At 34.6% G+C, this 19,861-nt stretch overlaps 1 protein-coding gene across 1 annotated transcript in view; it reads right to left on the reverse strand.

Moving 5' to 3' along the window:
* LOC149077686 (xaa-Pro aminopeptidase 1-like) overlaps positions 1 to 19,861 on the reverse strand; it is a 43,609-nt gene continuing 23,748 nt past the window's right edge. Inside the window, exons 9-20 of the mRNA XM_089245256.1 lie at positions 19,179 to 19,317; positions 17,800 to 17,844; positions 15,856 to 15,942; positions 15,598 to 15,707; positions 9,759 to 9,908; positions 8,610 to 8,670; positions 7,507 to 7,576; positions 4,586 to 4,690; positions 4,311 to 4,382; positions 1,588 to 1,664; positions 893 to 991; positions 1 to 198 (exon numbers count right to left, since the gene is read on the reverse strand). Of these exons, the coding sequence (XP_089101382.1) occupies positions 79 to 198; positions 893 to 991; positions 1,588 to 1,664; positions 4,311 to 4,382; positions 4,586 to 4,690; positions 7,507 to 7,576; positions 8,610 to 8,670; positions 9,759 to 9,908; positions 15,598 to 15,707; positions 15,856 to 15,942; positions 17,800 to 17,844; positions 19,179 to 19,317 (1,135 nt within the window). The 3' untranslated portion in view covers positions 1 to 78. The remainder of the gene's footprint in view (positions 199 to 892; positions 992 to 1,587; positions 1,665 to 4,310; positions 4,383 to 4,585; positions 4,691 to 7,506; positions 7,577 to 8,609; positions 8,671 to 9,758; positions 9,909 to 15,597; positions 15,708 to 15,855; positions 15,943 to 17,799; positions 17,845 to 19,178; positions 19,318 to 19,861) is intronic.

Genomic DNA, 19,861 nt, shown 5'->3' on the forward strand with positions numbered 1-19,861 from the left:
TACCATATGATAAAAATTTAATTTATTTTTCATGAAACAAAACATCCAGTATACAAAGTATAAATAACCAGAACAGAGTTATCCCAATGGTGTAGTTTCTTTCATGAGCCATTTATGTACATCATATCGTCCCTGATTTTGCAATATACTTCCAATAACTTCCCTGCATTTCAGATGATAGTCATTCAGCCATTTGATCTGAAACACAAGGGAATGAAAGAGGGTTCATTCTTTTAACAATTTAGGATTCTAATTGTTTAAGAAGATACCAATTCAAAATCCAAATCCTCTCTCTTGTGATACTAACACAATAAAGAAGAACCAAAGATTAAGACAAACAGCACAGAAAAACAGTGAATCTTAACACATTTCAACACATACTGGGTAATATAACCACTATTACGCTTTGAATGGGGATCCCAATTGGGTCTCTTACCAAATTTCAACTCAAGATCACTTAATGGGAAAAATATTTGTAAATATCAGATACTGTAGTCCGAATGAAGCTGAGTATCTGAATATAAGTTATAAGCAATGCTCTGATTGGTTAGTTGCAAATTTAAATAACTCTTCCTTTTTTTTAAATTGCTGTTTAAAATTTATCTAAGAAAAGAATGTAATTGGTGGATTAAATTCTCAAAAGAAAACTTGAAGGGTAAGTCAAACATACACAATTCAGTTTCACTCTGTTGGTTTTTTTAAACCTTAAATAAAAATTATTTGTGTAGGTTGTGTGTACAAAGTTGTCTTTTCTACAAACAAATATTTTTTTTTGATCATTATGATACTGTAGTAGGGGAAAAAATGAAGTTCACATGGTTTTTGAAATCTTAGACTGGTAAAAGTTTTTTTTCAATAATTTAAATAAGATAATTGCTATGGAAATCCATACCTCTTCTGCAGTTAGCATGGAAGGTTCAATCATCTTTGTTTGCATAGGCACCAGAGTTAAAGGCTCAAAAGTCAAATAATCTGTGTCTCTGAAATTGAACTGAATGGAAAAGAAATTGAAACAAAAATTATACATAAAATATAGAAACAGAATACATACACATTCTTTTTTCTTCAAGTGCATTTTCCACAATCTAAGTAAAAACAAAAACTCTACAAATAATCGGCTCTTGAAGTTCAGAAAATATTTAGTCACCAAAGCACAGATAAAACTTTTTCAAAACATAAACTTAAATCCTATTAGCCATATAAACTTCTTCCCTTACAACTGAGCCAACTATTTGAGAGAAGCACACAGATTTTTCCGCACTCTTATAATGATAGAATGAGGCTGGGGAAAAAGAATAATGTTTGTCTTATATTTTTTATATGAAAAATGTTACGTAACTGAATATATTAAGTTTAGATGACAGTTTTTTTAACAAAAAAATTTGAAATCATTACAAATGAAATCATAACATCTTGAAAAAATACTGAAAACATAATATCATTCACAATAAATAAATTGAGTTATTTCACAAAATACTGAAATAATAATGATGAATATAGATAGCATATCACATTACAATCATCCCGAAAATATCTTTTAGGCAAAAAAATACCTGATTTACAAACAAAAATCTTATCTTTACATACTTTTGTTTTTGCTTTTACAATAACAGCAAGATTTTCTATTCGAATTCCAAACTGGTCATCTTTATAATAGCCAGGTTCTGTAAGAAATTCTTTCAAAAGTTAAAACAAAGAAATGGAATTTCTTAAAACAAGTGACTTCATTAAACCAAATTTTTTTTTCCAAAAAATTTTTTTGTAGATGCAAAATAATAAAAAACAAAATATTCAAATATTATATAGTATACAAAAAAAAGTAAGATATTACATAGGCTTGAAAAAAAGAGAAGCGTGTTCAGCTGCGATATTGATTTCTTGGCTATCATACTCAATTATACTTCAATCCTATATGAATGAAATAAAAAAATTTGCTGGCCTAGTTTCTTTATCAAAATGATTCAGACCTGACTGCTGATGTTTTCTTGTTTACTGTACATAGGCGGAGATAGACTTGGAAGTCTGGGGGGGGGGGGCACGATGATGATGATGTCAATTCTTATATCCATATATACATTAGATCAGTCAACTTCACCTTTGATGCTTTGGGGGGGGAAGGAAACTCATGCTTCCCCACCCTTCCCCCCGTATCTCCACCCATGTTACTGTATGAGAAATGTTTCTTTACACAAGCATAAAACCACATGGGTATGATACGTATCAGTATCGCATATTCAATGGGCATGAAAATTCATTTTCCCACTTAATCTCAGGAGCGACAGTTTTTATTTTAAACATATACATATATCAGAGGTGAAATTTAAATCCAAATAATTTTTTTTCCCTCTTTTGTAAAGGATTATACAGTCGCCCCCCCCCCCCCCCCGTATTTGTGGGGGTTATGTTCCGGGGTGGTCGTGAATACGGGAAATCAGTGAATAACCAAAACCATAGGTGTTTTTTTGTATATCTCGTTTATTGAACATCATGAGAAACATCAGGGTGACACAGAGTTAGAAGGGAATGTAAAAGAGGATGCAGCGGTTGTTCACAATGTTTTTTGAAAGAACATTGTGATTTCTGTTTGCCGTTTCTTTTTCTTCATATCATCAAGTATGTTGGAGTATTGTTGACAACACTTCCTCTAATTTTTCTACATGTAAAGAATGTAGCACAGAGGGATCTATGTCATGAAAAGAATCTATTGCTGATGTGAACTTGTGAAGCCTTCTGCTATGTTACTTGTGATGAAGCTGTCTTCTACTACTTTATCTTGATCTTCATCTGGTACCACTTCAGTTCCAGGACCAGACAGCTGCATTTTAAACACCCGAGTGGCGTGGTGGTAAGATGCTAGTCTACTGAGAAGGTTGCTGTTGTTACAGTCCCAGGTTCGAATCCGAGGGAGGATATTTTCCCCTAATGAACTTGAGGCGACCACAGATAGATAGCGCCTTCATTTCCAACCCACCTCATTATTGGCAGTAAACTGAAGTATAGATATATGGCCAGAGCTGTTGTTTGGTGAAATAGTCAGCTGCATTAATTCCTCCTCTGTCAATCCAGTATCAAAAGAACTTTGAATGGCATGTATTCACTCTCAAGGTACCTTCTGACTTCCGGAATGAAACACAGTTTAAACCAATCCAGGAAAAGTGCTTGCGTAGTCCAAGCCTTTTTATTGTTCGTTCAAAATACTGAGAGCTTTGTAGATCGGATTCGTAGATTTGAAAATGACGGTGGGCTTTATTATGTACCCATACGCATTTGTACAAAACAACATGGTAAACCTATTTCTACTTGCCTTAAAACCAGGAGCTCGGGTTTCTTCTCTTGCTTAACTTCTTTGTGGCAGTTTCTTCTAAAATAATGTAGTTTCGTCAGTGTTAAACACCTGCTAAGGTGCATAAACCTTTTCTTCAATAATTTTATACAAATTCTTTGGAAATTTTCTAGCAGCCTCCTGGTCAGCAGATATCCAATTTTTCTTGTCAAGTTTTCACTTGTTTTTTGTCTTTCCAAAGCATTATCAGTAGAACTAGAAGAATGAGACATCCTAAACATGCACAACTTAAATTTCGTAAACAAAACACGTGAATGACGATTGTGACAAAAATACAAAGGAAAAAAAATAGAGAATACCGAAACCGCAAATGTGAAAAAGCGAATAGGGGGGGGGGGAAGACTGCATATATAAGGTGCACACACAGCATTACTGGTGAACTGTTGATCCTAGAAACATACTTCAATTAAAAAAAGTACCCAAATAACATGTAGAACTCAGATACGTCATTCATGTTGCAGGGGAATGTATAGTTATAATTAAATTTTTATTTAATAACTATAAAACCCCTTGCAACATAAATCATGTATTTGAGTTCTACCCCTTAGTTGGATACATTTTCCAGTTGGAAGTATGCCGCTAGGATCAATGGTTCACCAGTAATTTGTGTTTTTCCAGCAGAGAGCAAGCTCATCAGATATTTTTTTTGTTATGGATTTTGTAAGGATACCCCTCTCCGTCGTTTTTTTTTTCCAATTTTAAGAACACCAAAACTTTTTTTTATACGGTATATGCCATAATTTAATGAAAAACAAAATTAGATCAGGAGGAAGGAAAAATTTGTATAGGGCACAGGAAGCAAAACCATAAATACAACTGTGGTATGAGATTGCCTGCCTACAAGTATTTCAACTTTTTCCAGTCCATAGATATTAAACTAAAAATATAAAAATGAATGAACAATAAAAGACACATAATTTTTTTGAATCTATCATCATAACTTCAAAATCATACAGAGCAAGTGTACCAATTGACAAAATCATTCCTTCTTGTAATCCGGGATCATCTGGATGTATCCTTTCACTTATAAGCAATGGGCCTAGAAAATCCAAGTATACAGATGTAAAACGTGAGTAAAAGTGATATTCCTCTGAGAAAAAGTGTTAACTCAAATAAATCAATTAAAGATTACACACTCATTTAGAGAAATGCTGCATTAATTTTTGATTCATATTGATCAGACATGTCTCATTACTCATTCTAAACACATTAGTTTCATACTTGTGAACATTGTATTCTTACCTTCATGTACATTCAAAAATGATCCTACTCCGTGACCAGTTCCATGAAGGTAATCTAATCCAACATCCCATAAAGCTTTACGAGCAAAAGCATCCAGCCTATGACCTTAAATACAATGGAATCTCATTTTTAATTACAAATACAAGGCCACAACAGGCAAAATGCCCGACCAGGTAGGTGAGAAAAAGATTCACATAACAAATATGGATGTAAAAATACAGCAACCCAATTAAAATGCAATTACAACTAAAAAATATATATATACATCATATAATATTATACAATTCCCATAAGCATTTTTTTATGGTTGCCTTATTCTAAGTATAGATAGCTTCTCAATTTACCCCAAAATGTTTATCGTATTGCTTTTTAAACATGTCAATTGTGTTAGAATTTACTACCCTGGGGGTAAGCTATTTCATTTATTAACAACCCAATAAGAGAAGAACTCCCTGTGACACCATAACCTCGCATTGTCCCTTACCAATCGATACTGGTGTCCCCTTGTAGAAGTAGTCGATTGGCGGTGTACTAAAAGTTCAGGGTCCATCTTATCCATCCCGTTGAAAATGTTGAACACTTCGATCATATCTCCTTGACACCTGAGTTCATCCAATGTAAACATATTCAAAAAATGAAGTCTTTCTTCATAGCTCAAGCCGCGTGTGCCAACAAGGACACGCAAAGCTCTTCTCTGTACCCCTTCAATGAAGTCAATGTCCCTCGTAGGTATTTAGGTCTCCAAAACCTTACAGCATACCCCAATACAGGGCGAAATAAGCCTTGGAAAAGCGAACAAATGACTTTACAAGAACACAAAGATACTTTTTTGAAAATGAAACCAAGCATTCTACTTATTTTTTTGCTCACCACTGAACAAAATGTTCAGAAGAACTAAGCCGCTCGTCAATGAGAATTCCCAAATTGGTGACCCTAGTTGCATCCAGGATAGTGCCAACATTCAACTCTTAAGAGAAACATGGGTTGTTCGAACCAAAATGAGCATCCATGCATTTGTCAACGCTAAACGCCATGCTCCAATCCTGTTTAAGTTGGTCTGGAGCAACTCTCTATCGCTTCGATTCACGACTATCCCTCATTAACTTTATGTCATCTATGAATTTGAAAGCAATCTGTCCATAGCCTGATCGAGTTTATCAATAAAAAGTGAAAAAAAAAAAGTATATGGGCCAAGGACACTTCATTGAGGAACTCCACTTGTGACGCCTGTCCAATCAGAGAATTCCCCATTCACTATATTCAGTTGTGATCTATCTCTTAACCCCGGTTCTATCCAATTCAGCAAGTTACCAAAACACTTGTGTGAAAATCCTTCAAGAGTCTACCATGATAAACAAGAAAGAATGCCTTCTGAAAATCAAGGTAAACAGCATCTACATTTTTGCCCTTAGGGGCCATTCAAGTACTACGTAAGCAAATTTTTAGCTATTTTGTCAGCAAAATTTCGCCATCAGTGCCCCCACCTCCAAACGCATATTGGTGGGATCAGAAACGTATGCAGGAGGGGGGGCATAGGGGGCTTGTGTGCCTCCCACCCAGACTAATTTTTTTTTTTTATTGCAAAAAATATTTTTAAAAAGTTGAAATTTCGAAAGAAAATACCCTTATATGTTATTATAATCGATTTCTGTTGATTTCAATGCTATTTGAATGGTAAGAACTCAAAATTTCTGTTTAAGAAATTCATTGCAACCCACCCTTTAAGCCATATATGGTAAACCCTTGACCTGCAGACAAATGTGTCCCTGAAGGTTATCTGATGTGGCTTGCCCCCCCAAACCTAATTTTGTAAAAATGAACTAAGCGCCACATTTACAAATTGCTTAAGTGGCCCGTGGCGCATTTTCAGATCACTGAAGTAGGCCTCAAAAATCACTTTCACAGTCAAAGATCACATAAGTAACCCACGACACAGCTACAGAACACTTAAATGATCCGTGGCACATTTATAGATCCCTTGAGTGACATGCGGCACAGTTTTAGAGAACTTAAGCAGCCCCCAGTGCGGCTGCATCACTCAAGTTACCCGCAGAACATTCCCTGATTACTTAAGTGGAATAATTACGGATCACTTGAGTGATGCGTGGCAGAGTTGCAGAGCACTTAAAGGATCCGTGAAACATTTAGAGATCATTCAAGTGGCTCAGTAGGGGCTTACCAATAGGTAGAATGTTAGTTCAGGTGCCCAATAACTATCAGAAGTTTTTTTTTCTTCAATTTTTGCCACACCGAATAAGATGCCATTAAGAATATTTCATATCTTCATAAAGGGTGGTTGATGACGTAAGTATCGTCTAACCCCCCCCCCCATCGATGCTGATGTAATACTTGAATAACCCCTTACTGAAAGCCTTAGTCACGTGATCATAGAAGCAAAAGAGGTTAGTTACTCACATGACTTCTCCCTTCCTAAACCCATGCTGACAATACATTATTTGACAATACGTTATATATATATTCTGGTCTATCTACTTCACCAATTGCCTTTAGATAATAATTTCCAAAATTTTGGAAAGGGAGCTTATCAAACTCCCTAGATGATAATTGTACACCGCTTCTCTACTACATTTTTATAAATATCAGAACCAAATTAGCAAGCTTCCAATCCGTCAGGACGATACCCTCAGCAACAATACTCCTATAAATCTTTGCGACTTGACCCCAACAACTCATTAGCACATTTCTTGGGGACCTTAGGATAGATATCACCTGGTCCAGGTGTCTACAAATATTATAGACAGACATATTTAGCATAAATTGTTGACTTATTGGTGGCATTTTGGTTTTCTTCAATAGTTTAGATTCGAACCTAAAAATAATTTTTAAAACTTCATGCGCATTATCAAGGCTCATAGTTTATATTTAAATTATGTTATCTTCGTATAATAAATTCCGCATACCTTTTGTAAGATTTGGAAACACAGAAGATGACAAAGCTATGTGACCTTTAAGTACCCTAGTATAACATTCCTGTATCAGTAAAATAAAATAGGAACCAACAAAGTTAAAAACCAATAAAATGTCAAATAACATGAAGAGCATTTGGTAAATATAATCAAAATATTTATTCTCGAAAAGTTTGAGATTGATTTAACCCTTTAAGCAATTTTAAAAATTTTCCTGATCCACATTACAATTGCCAAAATCCTTCCTCAGAAACTGAAAATAATGAGCAAGGAAGAGAAAAAAACTATAGTTTTCTGTTATTTATGCTGTATGCAATAATATTATTTTACTACTTCGAAGGGAAAGGAAAAATATTGTATCTCCTTCTGTTATCAGACTTTGAACAAAAGCTGACTCCGCCCACTGGAAGTTGATTGACAGATGTGGGGGGGGGGGAGATGTTATCAGGAGAAGAAAACCTTTCAATGGTATTTGGGTTTGCCAGAATGAGAGCATTTTAAAAATCTGAGATATTTCAGGGTTGCCCCTGTAAGGGCTAAGAAATGGACAAATTAATTAACAAATAACAGTGTACAAAATAAAACTAAGAGTTTATAAAAATGTCATTTTTGATGAATTAAATTTTTATCAAAACCTACTACAAAATAATGATGTAACAAATATGTAAAAAAACACTTTAGTGAGTTAATTTTGCCTCATTCTACTCCACAACTCAGAAAGTAACCTTTGCACCTCAGAACAAACTTTATATTTAAACATTTAAATTGGAAATAATTAAAAATGAATCTCTCTTGCTGAATATTTTCTTTCAGTTTAATTGCTGCAACCTTAATAAGTGAAACTGCATAAGATAAAAATGTACTAATAGTACTAATGATCTAGATAGTACTAGATCAACTAATGGTAATAAAAATATTTTATATTATGATTATTATATTTTATATTTATGAAATCTTTGATAAATATGCTCCTTTATAATCTTTCCATTTCCACATACCCCTCTTTTCCTAGAAAAAATCCTCTGGAAATACAAATAGAATTTTTCAGTTTAAGCCCTATTGTCAAATTTTCATTGCCAGCTGAACAATATGTTTACCTTCTGATGAGGGGATGGATTGTTGAAATGCCAAGTTCTCGTCACATCTGTTGTTCCATCCCTGTGAAAAAAATGCAGCATATTATATGCGATACTACGCTAAGATAAAAATGATCAATTTTACACCAGTTTAATTTCATACAGTTGTTTTTCACTAACTCCAATCTGACTGTCCACTCACTTTTGATCACCAATTTAAAAAAAGAAAATACTTTACTCTCATAACTCAATGATTTTTTATTTCTTGCCAATGATTGCTAGAATTTTCCCTACATAAAAATTATCTGCAGAACTAATGCTGCACAAAAATGAAGGCACTGTCTTTTTTTGCACCATAGTCTAATACAAAATGACACAATAAGATACTGAAAAGTTGTAGCAAGTATCTAGGGTAAATCAGATAAGAACTAAACCACTAAACTATACATGCAACCTCTTAAACATTCCTCTGGGTATTCTTTAAGGATTCTGTACATGCTGGAATGTGTTGGGTGTATAGGCTATATGTGTGGCCCAAATATATTTATGTTGTCAGAATTATGCAATTAGTGTTCCAGTGGTGCTACCATCCTGATTTTGAAGTTAAAACGGCAGATGTTAGAATTTTCATATTATGTAAATACGGTAAAACTTCTTTTCTGCGGACACCAGTGAGACAAAAAAATCTGTCCACAAAAGATGGGTGACCATTAATCAGGGGTCGAAATGCATATTTTTATTATACAAGGGAAAAATATTATTTGGCCGTAAAAGCTAGGTGACCGCATTTGAGGGGGTGTTTGTTAAGAGGGGTTTTACGGTATCATACTGGAAGTCTACATACTCTTTGCAAAGAGACTTTTTGAATAGGATACTGGGTGGATTAGACTGCAATTTGATAGCTGCTTTTTAGAATGCTCACATCTCACATTCTATTCAGATCAAGTCAGCTCATATCACATGCTTTGTTTCATCAGCTATACTCTATTGATGTTAAAAAGTAGGTGGTGATGACAATAATGTTACTAAATTAAGAATAAACAGAAATTACTTAAAACACAACAAAATACAAGATTCGCTGGTCTTTTCTATCAAATATAATTACTTTATATGTGGCTGGTATACTAACTGCATTGGAGATATGATTTTATTGTAAAAAAAATGAAATACCTGAACTGAGCACCACAATCACAAAGGTGCATTTCTTGTGGACTAAGATTTCTGTCAGAAGAAATGGTGGGTCGATAATGAATTACAGATGCATTTGGTCCTGAGGCTGATATTGTTGGAAAGCTTGGCCCAACATAATCATCTTGCTCTCTGAAAAAAAGTCAAAGAACATAAAATTAACTTTTTATGATACAAAATTTTGCCAGAATTTTCGGTGAAATAATTCTTAACAGTAAATGACATCGGGTGAATATGAACTTCTGAGGAATTGTGTAACTTATCATCGATATCATAGAAAGTATACTTTACCCCCCTTTTGCTCCTTCAAACACTCACTATTCATAGTCCTTGAAAGCTTTCAAGAATGATATTGCAAAAAGATCCGTTTTCTCAGATAAACAAAAAAAAGAAAAAAAAAAAGACCAGTGTTGTGCAAACTGGGGGTTGCGTCAATAGACTAAGAGGTTTCAAGATTAGTTTCTTCCAGTGCAATTATTCTACTTCAAGTTTGTCCTTCCTCATTGCAATTTTATTTGTTTATTTTATTTTATTTTTTTATGATCATCAGTGCCGTGTTTTCCTAGTGAAATTATTATAAAACGCTGAGTTCCCGTCAGTTTGATCATTATGCTCGAAAGAGAAAATTCTGTGGGAATCAACATTCCACAATTTCTGAAACTCCAATGATTCTATAGGTGACTGCTTCATCCAAAAAACTGAAAATCAGTGAAAGCACCAGCAGTGACAAAAACAATTATTTGGTTACTGATTGTTTGAATTAGAGATTGTTGTTGATAATATTGAAATTTCTTTTGATCTTGCAAGAAATGTAATGTTCAGACAGTTCAGTGAAAGTGGAAAAAAACTTCATCGTTGAATTGTCTTCGTAGTTTGTATTCTGGTGTGAAAATTGTTTAAAGAAAAATGCTTGAGAAATTTTAGGCTGGCTGTAGCTCATGTACCACAGTTATAGATGAAGTAAAAAATTTATTCAGAGACCTTTCAGCCCCACAGCCTCTAAAAAAATGTTCAAAAATATATACCCAGAACCCCAATGAATCATTAAACTCGGTTATAAGAAGATTTTGCTCTGAGGCATCTGGTTGCAGATTTTCCGAAATAAAACTTACAAATAAAAAAAAACATTTTTATTTAACTGGGGGGGGGGGGGGGGCTCTGCCACCCTGCCGACTATGGCGGTCTACCCCCCCCCCACTTTTCTCTTCACAACATATTTGGTTATTTTGTCCCACTTCAACAGCATGCTATGGAAAGGGACACGGTAAAGCACCAGCTTACTGAAGAAGCAAATTTTTATAATAATAAAGCAACAAAAAACAAATGTGATTCATCAAGTACCCCCAGAAAACTTCCACCATGGAGGTCCCCAGAATCAAATTCGCTGAATTTTAGTGGGGCCCCAGACTGGATTTATCTCTGTCTACCAATGTGTTGCAAATTTTACAATGTTAAACAACAAAAATCAATGAGATTCATCCAGGGACACCCGAAATGAAACCTGTCAACTTTTTCATGGGGCCTGACCTGGAGGCTTGTAAGACATCCCCTCTGAGGGGTCACGAGAAATTTTCATTTTTATCAATTTTACAACCAATAAAATTCAGGGGTCACATCCAGTAGTGGGGGACAAAGACTGGATTTATCTCTGACTTCCGCTGTTGCAAATTCTACAATATTAAACAACAGAAAAGAATGAGATTCATCCAGGGCCCCCAAAATGAAACCTGTAAACATGGGGCCCCAACTTGGAAGCTTGTTGATCATCCCCTGCTGCGAGTGCTATGAAATATTTTCATTTGTTTTCATTTTACCAATGAATAAAATACAGGGCCCCACGCAATTACCTGTGACCGAATTCGCAAATTTTATGGGCCCCCCAGACTGGACATATCTTGGCTCTCTTGTCGCTATCGGAAAATTTTTCAATATGAAAGCAGCAGGAAAACAATGAGATCCATCAAGGGCTTCTGGAAATGAAACCTTTTAACTTCCCCATGAAGGTATATGTGCAATTCCCCCGGGTACACCAACCCTGTGTGTTGGGAGCACTCTGGTGATATATGTATATTATTCATATACATACCTCTCGGCATGACCCCCAAGAGGGCAGGGCTGACAGAGACCGGAACGATTCTTATTACTTTTTGATTTTTCACACTGTAAATTAACCACAGAGGGGCCCATGAAAAAGCTGGTTTAGGGGACTGCTGTAGGATGTGGGAGCCTCTTGATACATGCACATAACTTGGTCAAATGGGTCCTGATATATGCAAGAGTTAAATGAAAACTTGACCCGAAATCGTAACAGATTTCCGTAACACAAAAACGTAACCGATTTTTGTAACACAAAAACGTCACCGACTTCCGTTACATAAAACCATCACTAATTTCCGTTGCATAGAAACAAGCCCTTTCAAGTTTGTGATTCCATATTATAGAATAGATATGTCAAAACTAAAGAATGACATCATTCAGCTGAGCTAATTACCATGTATGACATGAATGTCGCTCTCCACTTGTTAATACAAGATGTACAGAAGACTGGATGTTGTGAAGATATTTATTATTTGAGATGTTAATTTTTTAAGGAAGGAAAAAACTCATCTCTGCCTCTACCAGGAGTCGAACCCGGGTCCCTGGATTGCCGGACGAGTGGTTCAGAGCACTCGTCCGGCAATCCAGGGACCCGGGTTCGACTCCCGGTAGAGGCAGAGATGAGTTTTTTCCTTCCTTAAAAAATTAACATCTCAAATAATAAATATCTTCACAACATCCAGTCTTCCGTACATCTTGTATTAATTACCATGTATCATACAATGTGATTTTATCAAATTCTACTTGTGCAATAATCAATATATTGGCTCTGTCATGCCAGAATCATGAATGTGCAAAAAAAAGAATGTGGGACAATCATCTGATTTCAAAATTGCATATTTCTTTTAAAAACTAAAAACACGAAATAGAATGGTAAGTAATATGTGAATATATGGGGGGAAATGTGTACACGTTTTATGAACAATTTTTGGTAATGGTCAATTTCAAGAGTAGAATAATTTTGAAATTGGATGATTCTTAATTACCCTGTATACAAAACTCAAGGATATAATACACCTTGCTACACTTCCATCTTGCATAAGGGACACTAAGGACATCAAAAAACAAAGTAAATATTTATATGATATTTAAAAGAACTGAATATATACACTGCTCAAAACAATTAGGGGAGCACATGGTTTTAACAAAATTACGCAAAGATGTATACCGATAAGTAACATAAAATGAATCATCCATAATTTAAAGCCTAGCAGGAAACGGAAGAAGAAAACTTCATATGCAAATTAAAGTTCATGACGTCAAAAATCAGAAAAAGGAGATAAGGGCAGAAATCGGGATGTTGCAGAAACGTCTGTTTTACTGCCGTAACTGTGAAATTCGATTGCGCAGTATTTTTTTTTTTTTTGAGACAAGGTGACTTGAGGATGTCTCAACAACGTGATTTACCGGAATCCATGGCATGGCGTGTTATAGGCTGACTGGAATCCGGGCAAACACAACGTAGTGTCGCGGACACTGTTGGAGTCGCCAGAAGTGCTGTTGCAAGGCTGTGGAATCGATTCCAAAAAACAGGAAATGTTAGACGTCGACCAGGGCAAGGTCGGCCATGCGCCACTACAGCAACTGATGACCGGTATATACGGCTAACAGCCCGTCGAAACAGAACAGAGAATGCTACGCAGCTGCAAAGACGGTTGCTCTTGGCAACAGGACGAAGGGTGTCCAGCCAAACAGTACGTAATCGGCTTCATGAGGGAGGGCTCTATGCACATAGGCCAATGGTCCGCATTCCGTTGACCCCACGCCACCGTGCGGCCCGAAGAAGATGGGCTGCTGAACATCGAGATTGGGAGCAACATGATTGGAGCCAAGTGCTGTTTACAGACGAGTCCCGATTCAGTCTGGAGTGTGACACCCGACGTGTTCTGGTATGGAGGGACAGGGCACTCGAAATAACCCTGCATTCGTTCGTGAAAGGTCACAATACAGACGAGCTGGTTGGATGGTATGGGGTGGAATCAGCATAGGCGGACGTACGGACCTGCATATCATTCGGAATGGCACTTTGACGGCCCGAAGGTATGCAGACGAGATACTGCGACCTCATGTCATCCCTTACGCTGGAGCTATTGGAGATTCCTTTGTTTTCCAGGATGATCATGTCCCATGTTTGGGACATGCTCGGACGACGCATTGCTGCGCGACCAAGGCCGCCTGTTACTGTCCGAGTCTTGCAGATTGCACTTCTTGAGAAGTGGAACAGTATTCCCCAAAGTCTGATCGATAACATCATCGCATCCATGGCAAACAGGTGTGCAGTAGTCTTAGCTGTTCGAGGAGACCACACGTCCTATTAAAACTCATGCATCATGTCTAAACAGTACTTTTTTTTATCGTTTACATGTAACCAAATTGTTGCCCTAAATCATCTTTTCATGTTTTTTCCATATTTTCAAAGAATTAAAGCTTAATTCCAAATTTTTTTACGTCTTTTTTCTGTATTGCGCATTGATACGCGTGTACTATCTATTGCATGCCAATACGTGGCTGTCTCGCACGGTTTTCCTCACTTTTTTGCTTGCTCCCCTAATTGTTTTGAGCAGTGTATATCTTCTGAAGTCAATATCAGCTAATTAAAATGAGAACAAGTGTTCCAAAAAGGGCTTTCGGGACAGCATGTTTACTGGCAAAAAAAATCGGAATGTCACAGAAAACCGGGATATACAGTCAGTTTATATGGGGGTCGCAGGACACATGGTCAGCCTATGTAGGGGGATCACAGATAAATTTTTCGATCAAAAGGGGGTCGTGCTTTAAAAAGTTTGCACACCACTGCTCTAGACTGCCTAAACTTTTTGTCCTAGCACTCTCCTTCTAAAACAAAATGGAAGTGCGCTGCTTTTTATATATAAACCTTCTATACTACACTTGATCCAGGAGTTTTCAGCGCATGGCCATCTGATCTTTTTTGCCGTGGTCTGCCACAACCAACATTTAAGATAAAAAATAGCTGTTTGACATTTGAAGGTGATTGAATAGAAAATTATATGAATAAAAAGTATGCAGACTGCTAAGCTAAATTAAATAATTAGAATTGTAAAATGCTATCCAGTAATGCTGTATATTTTATACATTACATGAGAATCTGAATTTGGATACTTTTTACAATTCTTAATATTGCAAGTATGACTTTTTAGTCTGCAGGTTCCACAGAAATTTTTAAAGTGGCCCAGTGTCTGAAAGGTTGAAGATCCCTGCCATAGCCACTTCAACCCCTGCTGGCCCATTCTTGTGCACTCTTTGTTTGAGGAAAAACCAACTACTTACGAAAAACCTAGCTTCAGACCATCTTTTAGTTTCCAAAACTTTTCTTTTCTACTGCCCTTGCTTCTTGGAAAAAATCATCTCGCGCATGTGCGTGAGATGATTCTTCCACTCTTCTTCCTGAGCAATTCCATAGGATATAGGATTCAATAAAATTGTACCCGTAGCTATTATATAATCTTCCCCTCTGGTACGTTCCCCCACTCACTTTGGGAAACACTACTTTAGATGAATGATATAATAATTAAAATGTTCTGACTGAGAGCTCAGTGTGAAAAGAAAAAGATAAAGAAAAATACTTAGGAAAGGCAAAGAGAAAATATTATTGAATAGGTTACTGTTTTTCTTAATGGGAAATCATGGAAATTAAATTTTTGGTGAACTTCTACAAGATTTTATATATGAAACCAAATGTACTTGATAAATTTTTTACTATCACCTTCGCAATTCTTCCAATTTGTCTGAGACAGATATTTCAGTAATTTTTGCATTCCTGATGTTTTTTTCCAACCACGTATACAAGCCACAGATAGCAACTGCGTCTTTGATCTAAAATGAAACTATTTATTTTACTACAAAACTGTTTATTAAAAAATATTTTCATCAATGAATTAGAGAAATATATATACTAGGCATAATATAAATACTATTCCTTGCATTTTTCCTTTTCTTGTTTTTTATACATATTTATACTTACATGGGCATTTTTCATACAACTTAATTCTGTTCCATTCTTTACTGCTTTACTGAGAGCAACCGGAGACACATCAATTATGCGAGAGGACTAAAAAAAAATTATTTTAGTGTGAGAATTATAAAATATGAAATAATTTTTTAATGTACAAAATAAAACTTTGTAGAGCTCTCAAGTAAAATAAATTATGATGCAGTTTTTTTTGAAAATTTGCAATAAAAAAGTTTTTTATATTGCATTCCCAGAAAGAAGAAAACTACTACTAAGATATTTGAAAGTTTACAACATTTTTTCCTTTCTATTGTTGTGGTTTGAGTCGTGTGTTGCTCTGGGTATATAAAGTTTTTTTGTGGTGGGATATTTTTGTCCAAGTGAAATATTTTTTTCCCCGTGCAATTATTTTTTCCTTCTGTTTTGTGATCCAAAGTTTGATACTTCTTTTATTTGTGGCACTTTTACCCAAGTGGGTTTTTGATACAGTGATTAGTTTCTTCCAGTGCAATTATTCTACTTTAAGTTTGTCCTTTCATCATTGCAATTTTATTTGTTTTTTATTTTTTTATGATCATCAGTGTCGTGTTTTCCTAGTGAATTTATATATTTCCCTGTGCATTTATTCCTGTGAAATTATTATAAAACGCTGAGTTCCCGTCAGTTTGATCATTATGCTCGAAAGAGAAAATTCTGTAAAAATCAACATTCCACAATTTCTGAAACTCCAGTGATTCTATAGGTGACTGCTTCATCCGAAAAACTGAAAATCAGTGAAAGCACCAGTGACAAAAACAATTATTTGGTTACTAATTGTTTGAATTAGAGATTGTTATTGATAATATTGAAATTACTTTTGATCTTGCAAGAAATGTAATGTTCAGACAGTTCAGTGAAAGTGGAAAACTTCATTGTTGAATTGTCTTCGTAGTTTGTATTCTGGTGTGAAAATTGTTTGAAGAAAAATGCTTGAGAAATTTTAGGCTGGCTGTAGCTCATGTACCACAGTTATAGATGAAGTAAAAAATGTGTTCAGAGACCTTTCAGCCCCACAGCCTCTAAAAAAATGTTCAAAAATATATACCCAGAACCCCAATGAATCATTCAACTCGGTTATAAGAAAATTTCGCTCTGAGGCATCTGGTGACAGTTTTGTGTCAGAAACTGTATCTTATGAAGCTGTGGTGGTATTTAATATAAGTGCTCATAACCAGTTAGAAACTTTACAGGCTGTGGGTTCAAAACCCAGTGTTTTTTGTGAAAGTGGAGCTGCTTGCTGCTTTTCCAGCGGATGTGACAAGTAGCATATAGACATGTTGCATTTGCACAGGCTGAATTCAGATTTAGATTGATTATCATGATTTTTTTTATTCCCCTTTTTTGATCCTTTAGTTTAAAAATACCAATAAAACCATTCCCCCACGTTTTCTGAACTTGCCCAAGACCATAGAAACAACATTAAAAAAAAAAAAATTATTATTCCTATTCTTCCTTAAAAATGGGAAATTTGTGATATAAGCACTGAAGTGAATTAAATCTCTTTGGTTTGTAAATTAAGTTTGGAATCTCATGCCTTCAAAAAAGTAAAAAAAAATTAAAATAAATCAAGTGTTTCATGGATGAAAAGTATTTTTTATAATTAATAAAATCCATGTTCCCAACTAGAAACATTAAAACATTAAGGGTTAAAAAAAAGCTACCCTGAAAGTTTTCTTGTAACAAAAAAGCCAAAAACAGTGGATAAAAAAAATGTTGCACGACTTCACTTTAAACTTAGTATAAATTCCCTAAAAAAACACCAATATATTTTGCTATTTTGAGAAAAAACACATAAAACTCAAAATAAGAAACAGGATTTAATATAAATAAATCTTTTTTATCTGAAAGCATTATTTAAAACATCCGGAACAAATGCAAATAATTTTTATTCAAAAAAATTTTTTTTAGCCTCCCTACCTTTGAAAACATTTTTGCCAGAGCATGGCTGAGATACCTTGTTACCTAGAACGATAATTTTTTCTACAATTAAATCATTTAATCAAATTTATAAAATTAAATCAATGAAACAGACGTTCAAAACAGTATTTGATATAAATATAAAATATAGATAATAGAATAGACCGGTTGAGTGGATAATATTTTCTAGTCCCAATCCCATTTCCTTTATGATGTAATAAAATTTGGATTAGTAGTTGGTTGCATTTGGGTCTTAAAGTTGGGAAATCCCTGTGAAAAGCTTTGACTGCAAATTTTTGTATGATAGCAGAGATTGAAACAATTCGAAATCATTGTGATTGACATTAACCTTTGTCCAGTGTTTGCTGTTGGAGCTACGGAGCAGAATAACAATTTTCTCCACATAAAATATTTTCACAAAGCAAAGAAAACTGATCAACAGTTATACATCATGTCCACTGTTTAGAAGATTATAAAGGAATTCCAAAATTCACTTTATTCTGAAGTGGCACATAAAGTTGTCCTAGCTGTAGATTCATCCATGCATTAATTTCTTATAAGAGCACTACAAACATTACAAAAAAAAATTAAATAATTTCTTTTCTTTCTTGGAATGTCAGTGCAGCAAAATTTGTACATAATAATATTCAAGAAAATTACAATACTAGAGAAAATTATTGCTACATAGGATTTATCATTATAGATGGAATATATTAAGACTATGGGAAGTATAGGATTGAAAATCTCTAATATTGTTATATAGGAGTTTCACTGTATTATAAAATCAACAAGACTATTTTTAAATAGTTTAATAGTTGTAGAACTTTTCAAAATTGTTCATGAAGTTTTTGAATAGCAGATGATTTTAAAAATGAATCTGACAAAAGCAGTTAAAAAACATAATTGATGGCTGTGAAGAATGAATGAATTTGAAAAATGAATTTAAACTTGGCAAGCTCCATTAGCACTAAGTTGTAATAAATTAAAAGAGGAAAACAACTGATTCACAGAAGCACAAAATTCAGTAAAAATCAAAACCAAGAGCTTGAGCTTTACCCTAAACCTGTCCTCATTGCAAATATATAAGCTCCATAAGGTGTGTGTGTGTAATTGTGTGTCACACATCTGTTACACAATTATCGCACTGGGTGAAATTTTTTTCTCTTGAGCATATAGAAAGGTATATTTCAGACTATTTGAATAGTTAAAGGTTAGAAAAAAAAGAAAAAATTCCAGGATTAGCCCAGATTTAAGTATTTGTACCACATCAAAAAAACCAAAATACAATTACTGGTGTAAGCTTAATGTAAGTGTTCCGTATAAATTTAATTAGATTCGTGATAGTACGACTTGAATAAGTTTTTCTTCCTAAAACTTACCCATACTTTAGTTTTTTCTTCAGACAAACTCAAAAGAAAATCAGATATACTTTCATATGAATGAATGTTCAAGACTTCAGAAATAGATGATAGTTGTTCTTTAGCAGATGCAGTAAGTTTCTGCTCATCTATAAACAGACTACAGGAATGTTAGATATGAAGCAATTTTTTTTCAGAATGATAAACTTATCAAAAACTGTAAAATGTAAATTTAAAGAAAAAAGTTAAATCAAGTAATAAAAACTGTTAGCTTCAAGTCACTATAAACAGAACATATAAAGATAGCTTACGGTTACTTAATATGTAGAGCTGGGGATTAAAATTTTTAGCTGGTTAATCAAAAATTTTTATTTGATTAATCAAATTTTAATTGGGTATTTACAAATGCTATTTATTCATAGCAAGTGTATATAGTGTAACTATATAATATTAATTAATGCTATAAAAATATATATTACATTCATTTCATGCATCTATCCACTAAATGGATGTGAACAAATACAGAAATAGATTAAGAAATAAAGGCTCCTAAAATGTATTTCAATAGGGGATACACAGTTGATTTTTTGGAAACAGAAAAATCCAACCAGCTGATAAACCCACAAATGAAAATTTGCACATTCATGTCTCTGACATAAAGGGGACGATATGCTGGACATGCTTGTCATATCCTGGAATTTTTT

The sequence above is a fragment of the Pholcus phalangioides genome, unplaced genomic scaffold (assembly GCF_987345545.1).
Source record: "Pholcus phalangioides strain wild (caught in Gottingen) unplaced genomic scaffold, Ppha-v1.0 ptg000015l_1, whole genome shotgun sequence".
Lineage (NCBI taxonomy): Eukaryota > Metazoa > Arthropoda > Arachnida > Araneae > Pholcidae > Pholcus > Pholcus phalangioides.